We start from the raw sequence: 14,480 nt of genomic DNA, 5'->3' as shown, positions 1-14,480 counted from the left end.
AGTATTTGATGTTGGCTCCTAAAGTGATGGTTGTTTGATGGTTTGGATATCTCTAACCATGGAATGTCTGTGCCAATACAACGAGCCCCCATGCATCCAAGCTGCTGGCACAGACATGTCCAAGTCATTGTTGTTCTGAACCTCAATAATGCTTCTAGAATGATTGTGTGATCCAGGAAGCAGTCTAGGCAACTCAGAGGGTCGTGCAACTCCTAAACCAATCCTTCCCAAATCCTAAACATCTTTCCCACTCCTACGCTCATATTGAGAAAGCAGGAGTTTAAGAAAAAATATGTGAAAGGAAGTCCTTGTATTGACAATAAAAGCCCAAGGGATATTTGGAATATATCCCATTTATATATTCCACCCCCAACAGACAAGAGATTGACTGTAAACCTTGCAGTAGTTATTATGAAATCTGAACGCCACATTGCCCACTGCAAGATAATTTTCATTTTGAGCATGCATTTATTCCCCATTAAAATAATTAGGGGAGCTTTACTTACTGAGGAAATGAAACAATGTTGTCATTTAATATGTTATACTGTAATTAATGTTTAATTTTGAGTTAGCCACATAGCCTGTTTTGTGCCTCATTGCACTTTGTTTAGTAGTAGCCTAGATGACTTAGGAAAGGAATCCCCCTCCAGGCATGCAAGACAATGAATATAGCACCAATTTATTCTCAACACAAATTTTCACAAGGTCAAAACAATCTTTCCCATTTCCAAGAGCAAACACCCTTAGGTTAGCAATTACAGGAATGCTTTATTATGGAGCATATCTATGTATTGCTTATCTCCCTCGCTACTACAGGCATGAATGAGAGACTCAAAATGATGCCCAGAGGCACAACAAATCAGAGCTTGCTTTTCGTGAATATTGAATATCGCTACTTTTACGCGCTCGAGCCATTGAAATAATAACGAATCCTATTGATTGAACTGTTGTCAACTTGGCATAACAATATTTGTGTGATAGTTAATGAAGTATATAGGCCTATAATAACAACTGGGGCCTAGTCCAAATAGTCTCTGTACTTGTGCCAGAAGCATTTACCTGTAAATGACTGACGATACAGAACGGCTCGGGCCGGTGGAGGCCGCATGTGGAGTTGGAGGAGAGTTGGTGGGCTCTGCCGATGAGAAGGTCTCCCGTGGCGGGGTAGCAGCTCCCCTCTGTGCACACATCGCTGAACTCCGGTACCTGGGCAAGGACGCACGCCCCTGCGGCTACACAAAGAAGAGGAAAAATATTGAACAATGGGATTTATTCAATACAGGTTGTGGAGTGACGTTTTATTGTACAAAAATGTCGAAGACAAGTGGGCTATTAGATAAAATAGCCGGAGTATTAGAATAAAATACTAACGAAAAGTGCTCAGAGCTTTGGTCTCCCTGTTCATAAAACTTTTAAAACTCCATAATAAAAATGTACGTTTTAGTCGAAAACACAATCTGAAAAACAGGATATAAACCTTCCATTCAATGGGTTTTTGATTTATATTCATGCCACATGTTCTTTAATTGTTTCATTCCGAGTTTATAACAAGAACAATATGTGTCATAGTCAAACAAAAAATACAAACAATTCCACATATGATGAATGAAATTAGCCTACGAAACGTTAACTATTTAAACTTGTAGAACTAATATCCATTTAAATATGCTTAACTGTATTTCTTCATTAGGCTACATGCAACGTTTATCATTATGCAATTTCAGTTGACTCAATGTTGGACATGCGTTCTACAGAAAACATTTCAAAATGATACAAATAATAAACTTACATAGCAGGGTCGCAATTTGAATTATCAACATGTTTGGTGTGCTTCCTCTCCGTGAGACTGTGTGTGGTTCCTTATGGTAGGGTTTTGCCCTCACGCGTTTCTTGTCCCGCTACTCCTCAAATCACCACTGAGAAAATGAGTCATTTTTCTGTCCCCCTCGCCTCAAGCATGCGCACAGGGTATAACTCGCCAAAGCCTCTATTCGATAAATCCAGTGAAGTCCTATAACCAGCAGCTACAAATGTTCATCAACTAACTTGTATAGCTTGACGACCAATTACATAATAGATAAATCATTACCTGCGGGCTATCTGAAATGTGGCAGATCATTTGGAGCAGAAGGATCATGTTGACAGGTTCTCATTATGTTCACATTGAGAGAAAGTTCAAACTTACACATCTAATAGGATTGTAAATGTCTTCTCTCTCAGATACCAACCCCCACCTAGACCTACTCATCTAGAACAAAGGACATTCCTCCACTAAGGCAGGAAGCTGCGCTATTATGTCCCTAGGCTCAGGTAAAGCTGGGAATATATAGGTACTTAAGCCATACTACTAATTTACTGTACTGAAGAGAAATTAGGTTAAGAGCTTCAAACTTTCCTGTACAGTTGTTGATAATGACAGATTACCAAAGACTAAACTATCACCTACAACCTTAATTATGTGTCACAGGGTGTCTGGGTGTGTGTGTGTGTGTGTGTGTGTGTGTGTGTGTGTGTGTGTGTGTGTGTGTGTGTGTGTGTGTGTGTGTGTGTGTGTGTGTGTGTGTGTGTGTGTGTGTGTGTGTGTGTGTCTGTGTCTGTGTGTCTGTGTGTCTGTGTGTCTGTGTATCTGTCAGTACCAGATCCAACCATAGCTGGAGGAGAAACAGGGTGACAGTTCTAATTCAATTATCTTTGAAATGGCAAAGAGGGGGACTGTAGAAACAGAATCAACGAGCTTTTTGAGTCTGAGAAACTAGACTATGTTCACAGTCACTGAGAATATTGAAGAAAGAAAGACATTACTTGTGGTATTCATGAACCATTCCTTGGTTTACTGCTGAAAATAACACCCAAATTTAGGCTCCGTCCAGGGACAAATGACTAGTCCTAAAATACAGAAAAGTGGTCTCACTTGCTAAAATAAAGTCTTCATTAAATTAGACTAATACAGTGGCATCACAATCTCATTCTGAACGAATACAACCAACACACAAAAAATACTACAATCTGTCCATTCAAGAACAGAAAAATGCCACCAAAAACCACAAAGGTTAAAAAAGGTTCTCAAATAATAGCTCCCTCTTCTGTAATTAGCTGCATCACTGCTGATATTTCCTCTAATCTTCAATGCAGTGGATCAGTGGCAACCTGCAATTAGGTAGAGCCATTAGTGGTCTGTGAATTCCTCACGTCTAAAAACATGACCAGGGGGCAGGGAGGGAATGCAGACCCCAGTCTAAGACACATTCTCAGGGGTGAGTGGGCTAACTCTCCCCTGGGGGGTATGAGATGGAACTCAACCCCAAGAGTCACTATAGGGTTAGAGCAAACAATAGACCTGGAAATTGTTCAATCTACATGTATATCCATATATTTACAACATACACTACCATTCCAAAGTTTGGGCTCACTTAGAAATGTCCTTGTTTTTGAAAGAAAAGCACATTTTATGTCCATTAAAATGACATCAAATTGATCAGAAATACAGTGTAGACCTTGTTAATGTTGTAAATGACTATTGTAGCTGGAAATGGCTGATATTTAATGGAATATCTACATAGGCGTACAGAGGCCCATTATCAGCAACCATCACTCCTGTATTCCAATGACACGTTGTGTTAGCTAATCCAAGTTTATAATTTTAAAAGGCTAATTGATCATTAGAAAACACTTTTGCAATTATGTTAGCACAGCTGAAAACTGCTGGGTGAATTAAAGAAGCAGTAAAACTGGCCTTCTTAAAACTAGTTGAGTATCTGGAGCATCAGCATTTGTGAGTTCGAAATTGCCAAGAAACTGAAGATCTCGTACAACGCCGTGCACTTCTCCCTTCACAGAACAGCACAAACGGTCTCTAACCAGAATAAAAAGAGCAGAGTTTGAGAAACAGGCACCTCACAAGTCCTCAACTAGCAGCTACATTAAATGGTCCCTGCAAAACACCAGCCTTAACGTCAACAGTGAAGAGGTGACTCCGGGATATCTCAGACTGGCCAATAAAAATAAAATATTAAGATGGCCAAAAGAACACAGACACTGGACAGAGGAACTCTGCCTAGAAGGCCAGCATCCCGGAGTAGCCTCTTCACGGTTGATGTTAATAACATCAATAACATTGAATGATCATCAAGGACATCAACCACCTGAGCCACTGCCTCTTCACACCGCTACCATCCAGAAGGCGAGGTCAGTACAAGTGCATCAAAGCTGTCAGATCTATAAGCACAAGAACTATAAGCACAAGCATTTAGCTAAACTCGCATTAACATCTGCTATCCATGTGTATGTGGCAAATAAAATGTGATTTGAATTTGATTTGATGAACTACAGGACAAAATACAAACCCTCCAACCCAAAAAGGCCTGTGGGGTTGATGGTATCCTAAATTAAATGATAAAATATACAGACCATGAATTCCAATTGACCAAAAACACTTTAACATCATCCTCTGGCATCTTCCCCAATATTTGGAACCAAGGACTGATCAGCCCAATCCACAAAAGTGGAGACAATTTTGACCCCAATAACTAACGTGGGATATGCATCAACAGCAACCTTGGGAAAATCCTATGCATTATCATTAAAAGCAGACTCATACATTTCCTTAGTGTAATGAGCAAATGTCAAATGTCAAATTGGCTTTTTACCAAATTACAGTACGACAGACCATGTATTCAACCTATGCACCATAATTGACAAACAAACAAACCAAAACGAAGGCAAAGTCTTCTCATGCTCATGATTTCAAAAAAGCTCTCGACTCAATTTGACATGAGGGTCTGCTATGCAAATTGATGGAAAGCGGTGTTGGGAGAAAAACATAAGACATGAAATCCATGTACACAAACAACAAGTGTGCAGTTAAAATTGGCAAAAAAAAACACAGATTTCATTCCACAGAGCCGGGAGGTGAGATAGGGATGCAGCTTAAGCCCCACCCCCTTCAACATACAATACCAGTCAAAAGTTTGGACACACCAACTCATTCAAGGGTTTTTCTTCTGCAGCATATTGCTGTAGAATGCTGTGGTAGCATTGAACTCTAAATAAATCATTGAAAGTGTCACCAGCAAAGCACCCCCACACCATCACACTGTCACGTTCTGACCTTTATTCCTTTGTTTTGTCTTTTTTTAGTATGGTCAGGGTGTGAGTTGGGGTGGGCAGTCTATGTTCGTTTTTCTATATTTTCTATTTCTGTGTTTGGCCTGATATGGTTCTCAATCAGAGGCAGCTGTCTATCGTTGGAACACGGCTGGCAAGGAAGTCCGAGAGGCAGCCCCAAAAATGTATTGGGGGGTGGAACACGGGGAGTGGAGGAGACCTGCGCCAACTTCCCGTGCTTACCGGAGAGCGAGAGGGACCGGGCAGGCACCGTGTTATGCGGTGGAGCGCATGGTGTCCCCGGTGCATGTGCATAGCCTGGTGGGGAACATTCCAGCTCCTCGTATCGGCCGGGCTAGAGTGGGCATCGAGCCAGGTGCCATGAAGCCGGCTCTACGCATCTGGTCTCCAGTGCGTCTCCTCGGGCCGGCGTACATGGCACCAGCCTTACGCATGGTGTCCCCGGTTCGCCAGCACAGCCCAGTGCGGGCTATTCCACCTCGCCTCACTGGCCTGGCTACGGGGAGCATTCAACCAGGTAAGGTTGGGCTCAAGAGTTCCAGTGCGCCTGCATGGTCCAGTCTATCCGGTGCCACCTTCACGCACCAGCCCTCCGGTGGCAGCCCCCCGCACCAGACTGTCTCTCAATCTTCTCCCTACAGGTGCTCCCACCTGTCCAGCGCTGCCAGAGTCTTCCTCCTGCCCAGCGCTGTCAGAGTCTTCATTCTGTCCTGAGCCGCCAGAGTCTGCCGTCTGTCCTGAGCCGCCAGAGTCTCCCGTCTGTCCTGAGCCGCCAGAGTGTCCCGTCTGTCCTGAGCCGCCAGAGTGTCCCGTCTGTCCTGAGCCGCTAGAGTCTCCCGTCTGTCCTGAGCCGCCAGAGCCGCCAGTCTGTCCTGAGCCGCCAGAGCCGCCAGTCTGTCCTGAGCCGCCAGTCTGTCCTGAGCCGCCAGAGCAGCCAGTCTGTCCTGACCCACCAGAGCCGCCAGCCAGCCAGGAGCCTCCAGAGCCGCCAGCCAGCCAGGAGCCGCCAGAGATGTCAGCCAGCCAGGAGCTGCCAGAGCCGTCAGCCAGCCAGGAGCTGCCGCCTCTCCCGCCTGTCCAGGATCCACATGCCGTGCCAGAGCCGCCACCGCGGACAGACGCCCACCCAGACCCTCCCCTATAGGTTCAGGTTTTGCGGCCGGCGTCCACACCTTTGGGGGGGGGGTACTGTCACGTTCGGACCTTTATTCCTTTGTTTTGTCGTTATTTAGTATGGTCAGGGCGTGAGTTGGGCAGTCTATGTTCGTTTTTCTATATTTCTATTTCTGTGTTTGGCCTGATATGGTTCTCAATCAGAGGCAGCTGTCTATCGTTGTCCCTGATTGAGAACCATATTTAGGTAGCCTGTATTCCTTTGTGTTTTGTGGGTGGTTATTTTCAGTCTTTGTGTGTCTTCACCAGATAGAACTGTTTCGGTTGTCACTTTGTTGTTTTGTAGTTTTGAAGTGTTCAGTTTCTTATTAAAAATATGAACTTTAACCACGCTGCGCTTTGGTCCTCTCCTTCTTCCACAGACGACAGCCATTACACACACCTCCCCCTACATGCTTCACAGTGGGAACCACACATGCGGGATCATCCATTCACCTACTCTGTCTCAAAGACAAGGCGTTTGGAACCAAAAATCTCAAATTTGGACTCATCAGACCAAAGGACAGATTTCTGCTGGTCTCATGTCCATTGCTTGTGTTTCTTGACCCAAGCAAGTGTCTTTTTGTTATTCGTGTCCTTTAGTAGTGGTTTCTTTGCAGCAATTCGACCATTGATGTTGAGATGTGTCTGTTACTTGAAGTCTGTGAAGCATTTATTTGGGCTGCAATTTCTGAGGCTGATAACTCTAATGAACGTATCCTCTGCAGCAGAGGTAACTCTGGGTCTTCCTTTCCTGTGGTGGTCCACATGAGAGCCAGTTTCATCATAGCGCTTGATGGATTTTGCGACTGCACTTGAAGAAACTTTCAAAGTTCTTGAAATGCTCCGTATTGACTGACCTTCATGACTTAAAATAATTATGGACTGTCGTTTCCTTTTGCTTATTTGAGCTGTTCTTGCCATAATATGGATTTTGGTCTTTTACCAAATAGGGCTATCTTCTGGATACCACCCCTACCTTGTCACAACACAACTGATTGGCTCAAATGCATTAAGAAGGATAGAATTTCGACAACTTAACTTTTAACAAGGCACACCTGTTAATTGTAATGCACTCCAGGTGACTACCTCATGAAGCTGGTTGAGAGAATGCCAAGAGTGTGCAACGCTGTCATCAAGGCAATGGGTGGCTACTTTGAAGAATCTCAAATATAAAATCTATTTTGATTTCTTTAACACGTTTTTGGCTACCACATGGTTCCATATGTGTTATTTAAAAGTTTTGATGATCTTCACTATTATTCTACAATGTAGAAAATTGAAAAACGAAAGAAAAATCCTGGAATGAGTAGGTGTGTACATTTGTTGGGGACTTGTACATATGCACTGGACATATCAACGACTTGGCAAGGGCACTAGAACAGTCTGCAGCACCAAGCCTCACCCTACAAAAATCTGAAGTCAAATGTCTACTGATGATCTGGTGCTTCATTCCCCAACCAAGGGGGGCCTACAGCAGCACCTAGATCTTCTGCACAGATTCTGCCAGACCTGGGGCGTGACAGTAAATCTCAGTAAGACAAAAAATAATAGTGTTCCAAAAAAGGTCCAGTTGCCAGGACCATGAATACAACTTTGACACCGTTGCCGTAGAGCACACAAAAAAACGATACATACCTCGGCCTAAACATCCGCGCCACAGGTCACTTACACAAAGCTGTGAACAATCTGAGAGACAAGGCAAGAAGGGCCTTGTATTCCATCAAAAGGAACATACAATTCATACCATTTAGGATTTGGCAAAAAATACTTGAATCAGTTTTAGAACCCAATCCCTTTTATGGTTGTGAGGTCTGGGGTCTGCTTATAAACCAATAATTCACAAAATGGGACAAACACCAAATTGAGTCTGCATGCAGAATTCTGCATTAATATCCCGTGTACAACGTAAATCACAAAATAATGCATGCAGAGCAGAATTAGGCCGATACCTGCTATTTATCAAAATCCAGAAAAGAGCTGTTAAATTCTACCTCCATCTAAAAGGAATCAATTCCCAAACCTTCCACAACAAAGCCATCAAATACGGAGAAATTAACCTGGAGAAGAGCCCCCTTAGTAAGCTGGTCCTGGGGCTCTGTCGGGTCTGTTTGTGTTTGTGAAAAGAGCCCCAGGACCAGCTTACTAAGGGGGCTCTTCTCCAGGTTAATTTCTCCAGGACAGCAACACAATTAGACCCAACCAAATCATTTGAAAATGAAAGATAATTCATTGACACATTGGAAAGAATTTACAAAACAAGGTGTGAACTAGAATGCTATTTGGCCCTATATAGAGACTACACAGTGGCAGAATAACTGACCCCTGTGACTGACCCAAACTTAAGGAAAGCTTTGACTATGTACAGACACAGTGAGAATAGCCTTGCTATTGAGAAAGGCTGCCAAAGGCAGACCTGGCTCTCAAGAGAAGACAGGCTATGTGCACACTGCCAACAAAATGGAAACTGAGCTGCTCTTCCTAACATCCTGCCAAATGTATGACCATATTAGAGACACATTGTCACGCCCTGGCCATAGAGAGGCTTTTATTCTCTATTTTGGTTAGGCCAGGGTGTGACTAGGGTGGGCATACTATGTTTTCTATGTTTTGTATTTCTTTGTTGTTTGGCCGGTGTGGTTCTCAATCAGAGGCAGCTGTCTATCGTTGTCTCTGATTGAGAACCATACTTAGGTAGCTTTTCCCCACAGGGGTTTTGTGGGTAGTTGATTTCTGTTTAGTGTTTTTCACCTTTCAGGACTGTTTCGGTTATTCCCTCTGTTATTTTTGTATTTAGTGTTCAGTGTCGAACAAACATGAACACGTACCACGCTGTGCTTTGGTCCTCACCTTCTTCCACCAACAGCTTTTACACACATATTTCCCTCAGATTACACAGACCCACAAAGAATTTGAAAACAAATCCAATTTTGATAAACGCCCATATCTATTGGGTGAAATACCACATTGTGCAATCACAGCAGCAAGATTTGTGACCTGTTGCCACAAGAAAAGGGCAACCAGTGAAGAACAAACATCATTGTGAATACAAACTATATTTGTTTATTTATTTTCCCTTTTGTACTTTAACTATTTGCACATCATTACAATACTGTATATAGACATGTGACAATGTGTCTTTATTTTGGAACTTTTGTGCGTGTAATGTTTACTGTACATTTTTTTATTTCACTTGCTTTGGCAATGTAAACATGTTTCCCATGTCAATAAAGCCCTTGAAATTGAGAGAGTGAGCAGGAGAGAAAGTGTATGCTGGAGCTTATTAAAGCAACAGAACTCTAGGATTTTACAAGTAAAAAAATGGGCAATGTGCATTAAATGAGAGAGAGAACATTCCGTTGTGAAAAATGGCTACATTCCAAACTCAGCAGGGACCCATTCCAAACCTGATAGTGTGTTAAATATCATCACATCCCCAGCTAGGCTGGGGGGAAACATTGTTTCAGGCTGTCAACAAGCTCTGTATAGATCAGGCCAATTCAGTATACAGTTTCACAAAATATCAGTCAAATCTTACAAAGAGATCTACTTCCACCAGAAACCAGGTTAGAAATTGAAAAGAAAAAAAGTTAGAGGTAGAATAACTTGAAACCTGAAAACAGTAGGAATAAAATCTTTCCCTTTTTTAACATCAAAGATCATGTAAGCAGATAATTAGGTCAGCTTGAAACGTAATAATACCATCACAACTCTCTCAACTGTCAGTTTTATGATCACCACATGCCCCCACGTGGATAATTAGGAGAACTACACTATTAAATTCAGTTGCAAAACTCGAGGTGGAGAGGAAAGGGTAGGGTGCAATGAACAGTATGTGAGGAAATTCCTTTTACACAATACAACCTAGAACCTGAGAGAACCTATCTTTGACATGACATCAGAGTAGGAACAGGTTCCAGACACAGACCATTTTGAGCATGTAAATATAAACAGTAAATTAACAGAATAAACTAAATAAAAGTTTAATGTATAAAAATAATATATATCCATGCCATTTGGCACACGCAAGATCAGATAATTATTATAGCAATTAACTTATTTGACTACTACTGGTCACAGTTTAGGGTCAATTCCATTACACATATCTTTGATCTATGTATGAAAGTCATTTAAATCTCTTGAACTGACAGAGTTGATGATAATTATTACACAGGCATTATAAAACGTTGTTAGTGCTGCCTATGGCATCTGCAATGACATGCTTATGAATGTGTAAAGTCAGCATTATAATAAGTGCTAGAAGTCTGTGACCCTGTATACCGTCTTGAAGATAGAACCCTGAATCCTCCTCTCTTGATCCACCTAGGGTATTAGGAGGTACTGTTAATGTACCCATCCACACGGGAGGCAATCTCCCTTCGGAGGGATTCCACCATCTCCGACAACATGGCAACCTCCATGGCTTTGTCCTCTTTGTTGTTGATGAAGTCTTGGATCTGTTTCTCCAAGTCCGAAACAACAAAGACAAAGAGAAAATGAAGACAGTGATTAGAGGATCCTTTAAAACGTTTGTTACTGCTGGGGTGGAATAAAATGCTGCACACCAAGTGGCTCTCCAGGAAAGGAGTTGGACACCTCTGTTTAAAAGGGGGAAATCTGCTGTTCAAACAGCATTAAAGCAAAAGCAGTCACCCCACTACTGTTTTGGTAAACAGTTGAGGGATGTGGCTGGAGAAATATAACTACACTCAAAATTCATAGGCAGAGCAATGGATGGAATGACTGACCATCCATGTGATCAAAATGCAATTTTTAACCATGTTTTAAGGCTAGACGTTTGTTAACATTACATTGTTTACAAACAAGCTTACCTTTTCAGATATGATACGGTACGACAGTTGAATTAAGCTCATGAGGCATTTATATGTTATACTCTTCAAGAATTAATCAGTCATCTAAAAGTTTTAAGTATGTACCAATTGTACCAATTTTAGATTGCCCCTTCTAGGTCTTGAGGCTTACCACCAAATTTGTTGAATCTTATCTTGAAGGAATTTTGTGATTTTCTCTGCCTCCATAGTAATATTCTTTAGGTATTTGATGACCTTGAATTGAATTGCTGTCCTGGTTTGTGTTCCCCGCCTTTAGCTTATCAAACAGAGCTGTCACCTTTTCGAGCTCCTGGCAAATAACAAGTTTAAAAAACTTTGTTTTATACTCACCACTTAGTACCAAGGTGAGATTGAAAATAAGTAAGTTGGAAGAAGAGGTCAGTGGCTGGTGAGTAGTTAGTAGTTAGTAGTGGTCAGAGGTTGGTGAGTAGTTAGAAGTGGTCAGTGGTCAGAGGTTGGTGAGTAGTTAGTAGTGTTCAGTGGTTGGTGAGTAGTTAGTAGTGGTCAGTGGTTGCTGGTTGTTGAGTAGTTAGTAGTGGTCAGTGGTTGGTGAGTAGTTATTTGGGGTCAGTGGTTGCTGGTTGTGAGTAGATCATTTGGGTCAATGTTTGCTGGTTGGTGAGTAGTTAGTAGTGGTCAGTGGTTGATGAGTAGTGAGTAGTGGTCAGCGGCTGGTGAGTAGTTAGTGGTGGTTAGTGGTTGCTGGTTGGCGAGTAGTGGTTAGTAAGTGGACACACACAACGTACCTCCTTTGTGTTCTGTTTTCTGTTTTCTGCCCCTCCCAAAAGATAGAATTTGTAGATAATTGGCCCTCTTTCTGGGACTCACCCACAAACAGGACCAAGCCTGACCTGCTGAGGAGTGACGGACTCCATCCTAGCTGGAGGGGTGCTCTCATCTTATCTTCCAACATAGACAGGGCTCTAACTCCTCTAGCTCCACAATGAAATAGGGTGCAGGCCAGGCAGCAGGCTGTTAGCGAGCCTGCCAGCATAGTGGAGTCTGCCACTAGCACAGTCAGTGTAGTCAGCTCAGCTATCACCATTGAGACCGTGTCTGTGCCTCGACCTAGGTTGGGCAAAACTAAACATGGCGGTGTTCGCCTTAGCAATCTCACTAGGATAAAGACCACCTCCATTCCTGTCATTATTGAAAGAGATCATGATACCTCACATCTCAAAATAGGGCTACTTAATGTTAGATCCCTTACTTCAAAGGCAATTATAGTCAATGAACTAATCACTGATCATAATCTTGATGTGATTGGCCTGACTGAAACATGGCTTAAGCCTGATGAATTTACTGTGTTAAATGAGGCCTCACCTCCTGGCTACACTAGTGACCATATCCCCCGTGCATCCCGCGAAGGCGGAGGTGTTGCTAAGAATTACGATAGCAAATTTCAATTTACAAAAATAAAAATGACGTTTTCGTCTTTTGAGCTTCTAGTCATGAAATCTATGCAGCCTACTCAATCACTTTTTATAGCTACTGTTTACAGGCCTCCTGGGCCATATACAGCGTTCCTCACTGAGTTCCCTGAATTCCTATCGGACCTTGTAGTCATAGCAGATAATATTCTATTCTTTGGTGACTTTAATATTCACATGGAAAAGTCCACAGACCCACTCCAAAAGGCTTTCGGAGCCATCATCGACTCAGTGGGTTTTGTCCAACATGTCTCTGGACCCACTCACTGTCACAGTCATACGCTGGACCTAGTTTTGTCTCATGGAATAAATGTTGTGGATCTTAATGTTTTTCCTCATAATCCTGGACTATCGGACCACCATTTTATTACGTTTGCAATTGCAACAAATAATCTGCTCAGACCCCAACCAAGGAACATCAAAAGTCGTGCTATAAATTCACAGACAACACAAAGATTCCCTGATGTCCTTCCAGATTCCCTCTGTCTACCCAAGGACGCCAGAGGACAAAAATCTTCAGTTAACCACCTAACTGAGGAACTCAATTTAACCTTGCGCAATACCCTGGATGCAGTTGCACCCCTAAAAACTAAAAACATTTCTCATAAGAAACTAGCTCCCTGATATACAGAAAATACCCGAGCTCTGAAGCAAGCTTCCAGAAAATTGGAACGGAAATGGCGCCACACCAAACTGGAAGTCTTCCGACTAGCTTGGAAAGACAGTACCGTGCAGTACCGAAGAGCCCTTACTGCTGCTCGATCATCCTATTTTTCTAACTTAATTGAGGAAAATAAGAACAATCCGAAATTCCTTTTTGATACTGTCGCAAAGCTAACTAAAAAGCAGCATTCCCCAAGAGAGGATGACTTTCACTTTAGCAGTGATAAATTCATGAACTTCTTTGAAGGAAAAGATTATGATTATTAGAAAGCAAATTACGGACTCCTCTTTAAATCTGCGTATTCCTTCAAAGCTCAGTTGTCCTGAGTCTGCACAACTCTGCCAGGATCTAGGATCAAGAGAGACGCTCAAGTGTTTTAGTACTATATCTCTTGACACAATGATGAAAATAATCATGGCCTCTAAACCTTCAAGCTGCATACTGGACCCTATTCCAACTAAACTACTGAAAGAGCTGCTTCCTGTGCTTGGCCCTCCTATGTTGAACATAATAAACGTCTCTCTATCCACCGGATGTGTACCAAACTCACTAAAAGTGGCAGTAATAAAGCCTCTCTTGAAAAAGCCAAACCTTGACCCAGAAAATATAACAAACTATCGGCCTATATCGAATCTTCCATTCCTCTCATAATTTTTAGAAAAGGCTGTTGCACAGCAACTCACTGCCTTCCTGAAGACAAACAATGTATACGAAATGCTTCAGTCTGGTTTTAGACCCCATCATAGCACTGAGACGGCACTTGTGAAGGTGGTAAATTACATTTTAATGGCATCGGACCGAGGCTCTGCATCTGTCCTCGTGCTCCTAGACCTTAGTGCTGCTTTTGATACCATCGATCACCACATTCTTTTGGAGAGATTGGAAACCCAAATTGGTCTACACGGACAAGTTCTGGCCTGGTTTAGATCTTATCTGTCGGAAACATCAGTTTGTCTCTGTGAATGGTTTGTCCTCTGACAAATCAACTGTAAATTTCGGTGTTCCTCAAGGTTCCGTTTTAGGACCACTATTGTTTTCACTATATATTTTACCTCTTGGGGATGTTATTCGAAAACATAATGTTAACTTTCACTGCTATGCGGATGACACACAGCTGTACATTTCAATGAAACATGGTGAAGCCCCAAAATTGCCCTTGCTAGAAGCATGTGTTTCAGACATAAGGAAGTGGATGGCTTCAAACTTTCTACTTTTAAACTCGGACAAAACAGAGATGCTTGTTCTAGGTCCCAAGAA

General features: G+C 42.4%; 1 protein-coding gene across 1 annotated transcript in view; it reads right to left on the bottom strand.

The window, feature by feature from the left end:
- The window catches only part of LOC109866861 (laminin subunit beta-1), a 31,406-nt gene extending 29,435 nt beyond the window's left edge, over window positions 1-1,971 (bottom strand). Inside the window, exons 1-2 of the mRNA XM_020455739.2 lie at window positions 1,790-1,971; window positions 1,060-1,232 (exon numbers count right to left, since the gene is read on the bottom strand). Coding sequence (XP_020311328.1) covers window positions 1,060-1,232; window positions 1,790-1,820 — 204 coding nt within the window. The 5' untranslated portion in view covers window positions 1,821-1,971. The remainder of the gene's footprint in view (window positions 1-1,059; window positions 1,233-1,789) is intronic.
- Between the last annotated feature and the right edge of the window lie 12,509 nt (window positions 1,972-14,480).

The sequence above is a fragment of the Oncorhynchus kisutch genome, linkage group LG22 (assembly GCF_002021735.2).
Source record: "Oncorhynchus kisutch isolate 150728-3 linkage group LG22, Okis_V2, whole genome shotgun sequence".
In the NCBI taxonomy this organism is placed as follows: domain Eukaryota; kingdom Metazoa; phylum Chordata; class Actinopteri; order Salmoniformes; family Salmonidae; genus Oncorhynchus; species Oncorhynchus kisutch.
Note: the sequence above shows the minus strand (reverse complement) of the source record. Positions and strands in the feature narration are given on the sequence as shown.